At 46.0% G+C, this 8,832-nt stretch overlaps 1 protein-coding gene across 1 annotated transcript; it reads left to right on the top strand.

Moving 5' to 3' along the window:
• The first annotated feature begins 243 nt into the window (after positions 1-243).
• LOC128844474 (uncharacterized) lies at positions 244-7,287 on the top strand. The gene is made up of 9 exons (XM_054042235.1): positions 244-270; positions 689-747; positions 3,106-3,242; positions 3,329-3,453; positions 4,271-4,329; positions 4,827-4,981; positions 5,634-5,743; positions 6,437-6,559; positions 7,171-7,287. Exons 1-9 carry the CDS (start codon positions 244-246, stop codon positions 7,219-7,221), a joined length of 846 nt encoding a protein of 281 aa, XP_053898210.1. The 3' UTR covers positions 7,222-7,287.
• The last annotated feature ends 1,545 nt before the right edge of the window (positions 7,288-8,832 follow it).

Genomic DNA, 8,832 nt, shown 5'->3' with positions numbered 1-8,832 from the left:
GGACAGACAAGGGAGAGGGTGGCAGAGTAATGGCCTGGTGTCCTGTCTAGGGAATGTTACTGCTCTTCTGCCTCCCTCTTCTCTAGGTTTCAGCCTTGAGAATCTAGAACCAGAAAAGCTGTTGGTCTCATTCACTGCTCTGAGACTTGGCTCGATTGCAGCATTCGGTGGTGTGGGTAGCCAGGGCCCTCTGGACCGACTAAACAATATGGTATGGTAACTCATATGTTGAATCATATGACAATGGATCAGTGTCTCCCTTTATCTCCTGTAAGGGAAGAATGATAACCTCCTGGTTAAGGCATGGGAATGTGGGCTCTTGATATCTGCAAAGTGGGGATAATGCTTGACAATCTTGCAAGGCTGAGTGACTCACTAACTCTAGCAGAGGTCTTAGAGCCCTGCAAGTAGAGGCTAGTGAAGACCGTGCCACACAAATAAGAACCAGATGGCTGTAGATAGTAAACAGACCACCAGAACTCCAATCTAGTTCCACTGGGGTGAAAGGAAACAGCAGCTCAATTACATATCAAGGACTGCAAGAGACAAGAACAGATATTTAGGGGATGGAAACAGCAGCCTAAGTAACTGAATTAGGTATAAGGTTCCTGCTGAATAGTTGCTTCAGAAGATGGGTTGGGGAGGCTGGAGAAGCTGGGAAACAAATTGTCCCTTTTCTTCTCTGTAGGTGGTTCAGTCTCTGGGGGCCCTGTACAAAGTGAGGAACTTCTCCTTTGTCAGACTCAGGTATGGAAAACTCAAGAGGTGATGGTTCCTTTCAGAGCTCTAGACCTTACTTGGAAGCAAAACATCCAGAAGCAGCCACTTAGCCTAGTACTGCCCAGAGCTCCCCCACACTGCTAAGTGCAAAGGAGCCAAATAGCCTTCGCTAGACTGCTTTAGGGCACTGGTGGTGGGTGGGGGGAGACCCTCTTCTGGGGTGAACCTAATAATCATTCAGCAGCTTCCAACTACCATTGACCACAGGCAGGGCCGGCACAACCCATTAGGCAACCTAGGCGGTCGCCTAGGGCACTACAATTTGGGGAGCAGCAACTGCTGTGGTATTTTGGCAGCAGGACCTTCTGCCGCCTCTGTAGGGGGCAGCATTTCAGGGCGGGACCTTCCGCCGCCTAGGGTGGCAGAAAAGCTGGCGGCACTCCTGATCACAGGAGAGCAGGCATGAGACTCCCTGAATCGTAGGGCATATAGAGAGCTTGCAATACATCTAGCTACCCATAAGATGAACAGGAGTACTTGTGGCACCTTAGAGACTAACAAATTTATTAGAGCACAAAGTTTCATGGGCTACTGCCCACTTCTTTGGATGTATATAGAGTAGAACATATATTGAGGAGAGAGGGGTGTGTGTGGGTGTGTGTGTGTATATATATATATATATATACTCAGAGCATGAACAGGTGGGAGTTCTTACCAACTCTGAGAGGCCAATTAAGTGAGAACTTTTTGAAGTGATAATCAAGCTAGCCCAGTACAGACAGTTTGATAGTAAGTGTGAGAATACTTACAAGGGGAGAGAGTAGCCCACTAATAAATTTGTTAGTCTCTAAGGTGCCACAAGTACTCCTGTTCTTTTTGTGGATACAGACTAACATGGCTGCTACTCTGATACCCACAAGATGTCACTAGTATTATCTCTGCCAAATACTCCTTCCCTAAGGAAGAGGCAATCCTGGGAGCTCAATGACTTGCTCCTGTTGCCACTGTTTGTGAGCTAAATGCCTTCTTGATGCAGGAGAGGGTGAAAGGAATGGAAGCAGCAAAGTGGAGGCAAGAATCACTACATACAATTTAATTGTGTTCCATACATAGAACACTGAACCTTCAGGATAGCGGGAGTCATAAAATCATAGAATATCAGGGTTGGAAGGGACCTCAGGAGGTCATCTAGTCCAACCCCCTGCTCAAAGCAGGACCAATCCCCTAGACAGATTTTTTTTTTTTTTTTAACCCCAGATCCCTAAATGGCCCCCTCAAGGATTGAACTGCCAGTCCTGGATTTAGCAGGCCAATGATCAAACCACTGAGCTATCCCTCTCTGGATTGAAACAAACAGGTAGAAAGCAAAGGTCTCCATGCTGTGATGCTAACAGTACTCAGGGAAAGGTGCATCCTGTGAGAACTGCCTCATGTGTCACAATGCAACCTCCTGTGATGAAAGACATCTCAAATGCCTGAAGCATCATATTGGACACTGGACTCATTCTAGTTCTAGCACTGGCTCCAACTTAGTCAATAGCTTCTGGCTCTATTGCAATAAAAATCCCTCCATACAAAAGCCAATTAAAGGATGAGTAGGGGCGTGTATTAATCATCTAGTCTTAGATGCAACTGCTGTGAAATAGTCCCATGCAGGGCTCGTGTGTGTGTGTGTGTGTGTGTGTGATCCCACTCCCCAGATTACCTCCCCCATGCTACTAAAAGTCCATTAATATACACATGGAATTCAGACAAGTTTTATCACTAAAAGAATAAAACCTTGCTTAAACCATGTAAAATACTTAACTCTCACAAACAAAATTTACAGGTTTCAGAGTAACAGCCGTGTTAGTCTGTATCCGCAAAAAGAAGAACAGGAGTATTTGTGGCACCTTAGAGACTAACAAATTTATTAGAGCATAAGCTTTCGTGGACTACAGCCCACTTCTTCGGATGCATCCGAAGAAGTGGGCTGTAGTCCACGAAAGCTTATGCTCTAATAAATTTGTTAGTCTCTAAGGTGCCACAAATACTCCTAAACAAAATTTAGCCATTTCCAAGATCAGCTAGTCTTGGTAAGCTGACAAGAGATTTAGTGTTTTCCTGCAAATTACCCCAGTCTGTATGTGCGGGGTTTTTGTTGTTCACGGGATTGGGTGGAAAAAGTACACTTTATGAGCTCCTGCTATTAGGGCAGCAGGTCCTGTGGGATTGCAGTCCTGCTGCGGGGCTCTATTGTGACTTCATAGAAATTAGTGACTCTTCTGGGTGGCTGCAGTACTGTTCTAGTAACCAACTGAAATGTGGCAGCAAGTGTGCTGTCAAGCCTCCAAACCCTTGCTGGCTCTTACCTTTGTGCCCTGCTAAAACTCTCTTCTCCTTTAGGGATATCAAAGGTGACCTGGAAATCTATGGTGAAGCCTACATTGACACACATGCCCATGCTGATGTCCACCAGGTTCTGCAAGCACTGAGGGGTCTTGTTAACTACTCTGTAGACTTGACATCTCTCTCTGTGGATGGTCGGTATCCTTCCCTCTGGTGCTGTTTCACTTGTCTGGTAGAGGCCACTAAACATTTATCTAGCTCTGCTCTCTTCCAATTCCAGATTCAAGGCTTAGCTTGCAGGTTTTCCCCATTTCCTTCCTGATCAACAACAGGGCAGTCAATGAGAAACTGTTGGATCACTCTTCTGTGGAACACCAGAACCTCACCAGGGACCTTGCTGATGTGGTAGGCATACCCAGTTTCCAGCCAGTGACCCCAGTGTAATCTGAGAGGCTTCTGGGGATGGAGAGGAGACCCTATAGAATTCCTCTTGAGATCTTTAGGGCAGAAAGGAGGAATCTAGAAAGCATTACTTCAAAGCTTCAGACTAATCCTAAATATAGGCCTTGGACTACTCCTTCTCCTAGCAGATGGAGCACTCTTAACTTGGAATAAAATAGCTAGTGTTTTATCATAATGGGTGCCCCAAGCTTCTGGAAACACTAGTAATCATCAAAGTTTCTCTAGTGAAACTAGACTCTTGAGGAGGACAGTCTGCTCTTTCTTGTTGCTCACTTAAATGATCACAAAAATCAAACAACTTTGTAAAATTCTATCACAAAAGCTTCAGCTGGAGGGTTGTGGTAGGGAAGGGGAGTTGCAATTAAACACAAGGTCAGCTACATGGCTGCTTCTTAAGACTACACTACTGGAGCATGCTATGCTTAATCAGACTTTATAGTGTCTGAGCTTCAAAGCTTCCTAATGTGGTGTTCTGTAGGTGAGGATTTAGAATTCCAGGCTCAACCTAGAAGATTGACCTGGACTTAAGGCATCTGAGTTACTCCAGACATGTATGTCCTTGCTGGAGCTCCCACAACTCTAACTGGTGGGTGAAGCAACTCTTAAGCCTGGATCTGACTCCAGCTGAGGAAAGAGTGGTCTGAATGGGGTTGAGCTGGAGACAGATGTTCTGAGTATCTTGTTGGCAGAGGCTTCACAATGGGACAAAATGCCTGTGGAAGGGGAACTAAATCAGTCTAACTCTGATCCACTCTTCCAGCTGATGCATGCCCTGAAGAAATACCAAGGCCTCCTGCAAGTGGTAATTCGAGACCTCCTGTGAGTAAACACTCTACTTCTGTGTAGGCTGGAAGGCCTCTTGTCTGCCTCCTACAAGATACATTGATCCCCCTGGTGCCCCAGAAGTCTATCTGTATAGGATATACCCTACTAAGGTAGTGACTGGGAAGATGCCAGCTGAAAGTGGCTGACTAAAGCATTTATTTGTGGCGCCTGTTTCTACATCCATTATTGAGACTCCCACCCTACAGTAATTGTGTTTCTGGATCCAAAAAGCATGCCTCCCTCTTCTACCTACTAAGTTCCCACCAACTTCAGTGAGACTCTGGCTAGAAGGTAACAGTTCTCCATAAGAAGCAGTGGATCTTAATTCCCATGCTACCTAGAGCCTGTGACAATTGGTTGTCTAAGACTGAATGATTCTAGGATGCAGCCCTGGGTTAAAAGCCATGGGTCTGGCTTTCATGTCCAGACAGCCTGTGGCCCTCTGGGTGACTGCTACTGTGCCTCACTGGAATCTATTGCTCTCTCCACAGAAGTGGCTCCCTGATCTGTCATGGCAATGTGGTATTCCAGCATCCTGCCCCAGCCAGTGCAGATGTTCTGCAGACTCTTGTTCTTTCAGTTGGTCCACATGATGTGTTGGCTGGGTCAGGCTTTCAGGTGGACCCATATTCTTTCACAGTGGCAGGTATGACCGCTTGGGGATCTAGCTGAAATACTAGATGTCTTCGGTGGGGTGTTGGTCAAGTTCTAAAGTCTTATCTAGCTGTTCTAACATAGCTGTAGAACAGACCTCCAGTCTGAAACTCTCAGCTCCAAAGCACTAAACTTCAGGAGCAGAACCACAACCCCATGTGGATTGTACTGTACTACTGTTTTACCTGGGGGGGGAGCAGCAATTATTTCTTCCCCTGCCACTCAAAACTAAGAGCTGGTCACGCTTCCTGTTGCCAATGGAGGCTCAAGCACCCTGCATAAGGTGGAACTCTAAATTGTTGGCTATGGCAGCTGGCCACACCACTGCTTCAAACAGCCCACAGGGATTGGCTCCAAAGAACTACTGGCCTAATGAACCAGTTGAGACTCCTTTTCATGGAGAGGAAAGAGTACTAGACTGAGCTCCTGGTAGAAGGCAGGAGACTGGGGGAGGGTCTGTAGCTGAGAGACCAGTCTAGAAACTGCCCCTATAAGGGCTACATTCAAATAGCTTTGCTAAAAAGGTGTGGTGATCACTAGATTGCAAGGGGGGGGGGGGAAGAGGTGCTACTAAAAAAAATCTGACTTTCTTTGACAGGGCATTGTATAGTTGCTGTAGAACTAACAATCTCTCTTGACTCTAGATGATCAACTGGAACCTCCCTTTGTGTATCCAAGTTTCCCTGGATATGCTGTGGCAATTATTGTCATGTGTGGCCTTGTTATAATTGCCATTCCCATTGTGGCTCTGCTGGTAAGGTGGCAGTAATACTTAGTAAGCATAGCCTCTGGCAGAAGGCATGATATCTGAACTTTCTGTACAGTGGCTTTTTTTCCCCACCCTCTCCATTCACTTGTGGGTGAATGCTCCTGTAACCAGGGATCTACCAACAGACATGGGGTATTAACCCCAAAACTCCTTGGAATGCAAAGGGATGGCAATCCCACAAATTGGCTTGAACAGTAGTGAGCATTTCTAGAGAGACCATCTTCTAAGTGGCCCATGATGGTAATACTACATCTTGAACAACCCTGAGGCACCAGCAGATGGCTGTAACTTGCTCTTGAGCAATACAAGTGGAAACACTTGTGTAAAATGTGTACTGGTCAACTTAACTTTAGTCTCCTCCTGGATAGCTTTCAAATAGGGAATGAGGCTATCTTCAGATGTAGAAGCTAATTTAGCAGTAAAGCAGAGTTAACATATACCACAGATTGCTCCATTTCTAGGTGGTAACTTTTGCCTCTTGTACAAAAGTTGTACACTCAAACAGGCTTGTCCTGTAGCCTGGTCCACTGAGCCATTATGTGGGCTAGCCTACACAAGGGTGCATGTGGTTTAGAGCACTACATTCAGAGCAGCTGTCAGGCATTTCCTAGTCACTCACTAGCCTGTTAACACCAATCTCTTCTTGCACTTATGGTGTAATTTTTTTCTTCTGACTAGTACCTGAATTCAGGGCTATTTGGCTGGCACGACAAGGCTATAATTCAGGGTGGGAGAGACCATGAAGCAGGGACACAAACATTTGAACTGGATAACCAAGGATTCCGCTCTACCATTGAAGAGGCAAGTAACAATCCAGGGATTGGGGGTGGGGGGGGCATGTTTCCTTACTTAAATTCCATGTCTAAGGTGAGCACAGACTAGTATTCTAGAGCCTGGTAGCAATAATAAAGTGGCACAAACAAGGAAGGTAACAGGTCTAGGGATGCCACAGTGTTGCTTCTTACTGGGCTTTCCAAAGTCCACTGCTCTTCAGAGCTTTCCTACCATGTCTCAGAGTGCAGCTTTGCAGATCTGTTAATACCTTCACTCCTACAACTATTATCTGAATCTTCCTTTTCCCACTGAAGAGACTACTACCAAATCCCCATAGCTTCATACCTTTCCAATATTAAGATGTGGTAATCCTTCCTTCCAAGCTGAGAGCATATTCCTACTCCAGGCAAGGAGCAGCTTTCTAGCATTGTGTGCGAACTCCTTCCACATAATGCAATGTTAGACTTCTCCATATATGCCTTTCTCTGGGATAATGGAGTTGTCCCTCTGTAGCAAAAGGTCACTGAGTACAGGGTCCCAAAGGAAAGTCTCTTGGGGGCAGGAGAAGAGGATGCTATCTGGGGCACAGGTAGATCTCTAGGGGTGTAACTTAAACTCTCTCTTCTTTTGAACTGCAGGATGATGGCAGACATTCATACACACCTACAAAATACTCTGCCAGAGAGTGAAGATGCACCATACAAGTTCTTCCTGGCTCATGGGCCTAAATTTCCAACCTGCTGTAGAAACAGGAAGGTTCCAAGCACTCTCTCTGGTGGGGGGTGGGGGGTGTGTGTGTGTGGGGGGGGGGTGTCAGCATTCCAAATGTAAATGATTCTGAAATCCCTTGGATGGTGCAAACTTTGTCATTTCATACAGCTGAGAATTCCTTGTCTGCACCCTGAATAAACTCCATCTACACTATAGAACTACAAAAGTAGCCACAAGTGGGTTCATTTTTCCACATTCTAGAGGGAGGTGGCAGCACCAGGTGCATCCTGGTTAACTTCTTGGTGGAAGAAGTGACACCACCTCCCTCCTTGAAGAACATCAGTGCTGTAATAAAACAAAGGCCTGATCCCTCAGTGATGCTTAAATTGTGCACCACTCTCCTCTTCTTGAGGACTAGCTGCTCCTTCCAAGGGAACATGAGACAGACTTCTATCAACCCAAAATAACTCCTAGATGAAGGGCCTCTTGACCTAGCAAGAGTTCTGATTAGGTATTCAGTATGAATAATGCCCCAGCTCTCCCTGACTTAAGCAGAAATCCCCCTGTGAGATAGGGAAATTTTATTGTAAGCATGCCTTTGACTTAATGTTTTAAGTTATGTTTTAAACTCTCCTACTTGTATCTTGGCTTGCTACTGAGTCTGTAGCTACAGTGCCAAAACCTTGTCTTCTGATGGTTGCTGTGATTAGGAGGCTCAAGATACCTGGTTTCTGTAACTCTGAACCAAGGGCAGTCTTGTGACTGCTTAAACTAGCTGAGCTCTCTGAGCAGGGAGGATGTCAGACCATCTCACTCCCAGATTCTCTTGTAGCGGTACTAGTGCAGTCTCTAGGCAACTGCCTCTCAAACAGCTCCTTAAATGAGCAAAGATAAGGTTTCCCATCTCCATTTCCTAGAAGCTTTGCTGTGGGGCGCAGACCTCCCTCCTTGGTCTGTCACTTCCTGCTTAGGCAAGCCCTCTGGAAGCTGCTAGGAGCCCTCACTTGGGTAGGCTTTCCAGGCTCCCCTTTTAGCCAGAGGATACTCGTCCCTTTAAGAGCCACCCATGACTTTTCTCTGGAAGAGTAACTCTTCCATCTTGTAGGTCTGAGCAAATACAGAAGATCCAGCCCAGACTTGCTTTCACCTGCCAGGTGGACTCCTGCCCTAGTTAGCTTATTTGGTGGCAGTATCCCTGGGATGTGGAAATAGTGTCAGCTTGACTCACTATAAGGCCATGTCTCCTTAGCTGTCCTTGAATGATAGGCACTTCCAACTATCTGAGAAATGTCCCCTGTCAAACTAGGGTCACAGAAGCCAACAAGCATGTTCTGAGGAAGTGGAGAACTTCAGACTGGTGACCTAGATCAAGAGGGGTGATAGTCCAGTACTTGGAATGCTTCCACTCTTAAAGGAATCTCCTCTTGTGCTCTTCAGAGAAACCACTTGATTACCTGGGTAATGGTGCAGTTACTTCTGCATCATGGACTACTTGCATTTCAAACTCTCAGCAAGCCTGTCCTTTCTTGGCTAAACATAATTATACAGAAGAATCTGCTTGCCTTAGAAACTGACTCCTATTGTAGTCC

This window comes from Malaclemys terrapin, chromosome 10, assembly GCF_027887155.1.
Source record: "Malaclemys terrapin pileata isolate rMalTer1 chromosome 10, rMalTer1.hap1, whole genome shotgun sequence".
Classification (NCBI taxonomy): Eukaryota; Metazoa; Chordata; order Testudines; family Emydidae; genus Malaclemys; species Malaclemys terrapin.
The sequence above is the reverse complement of the archived record's forward strand: the minus strand, read 5'-3'. Positions and strand labels throughout refer to the sequence as shown.

Excerpts from the sequence above, each read along its gene's own strand:
- LOC128844474 (XM_054042235.1), top strand. The coding sequence starts at position 244 with ATGGATCAGTGTCTCCCTTTATCTCCT. Across the intron at positions 271-688 it reads AGTGTCTCCCTTTATCTCCT|GTGGTTCAGTCTCTGGGGGC; the intron begins GTAAGGGAAGAA and ends TCTTCTCTGTAG. Across the intron at positions 3,454-4,270 it reads CCAGGGACCTTGCTGATGTG|CTGATGCATGCCCTGAAGAA; the intron begins GTAGGCATACCC and ends CCACTCTTCCAG.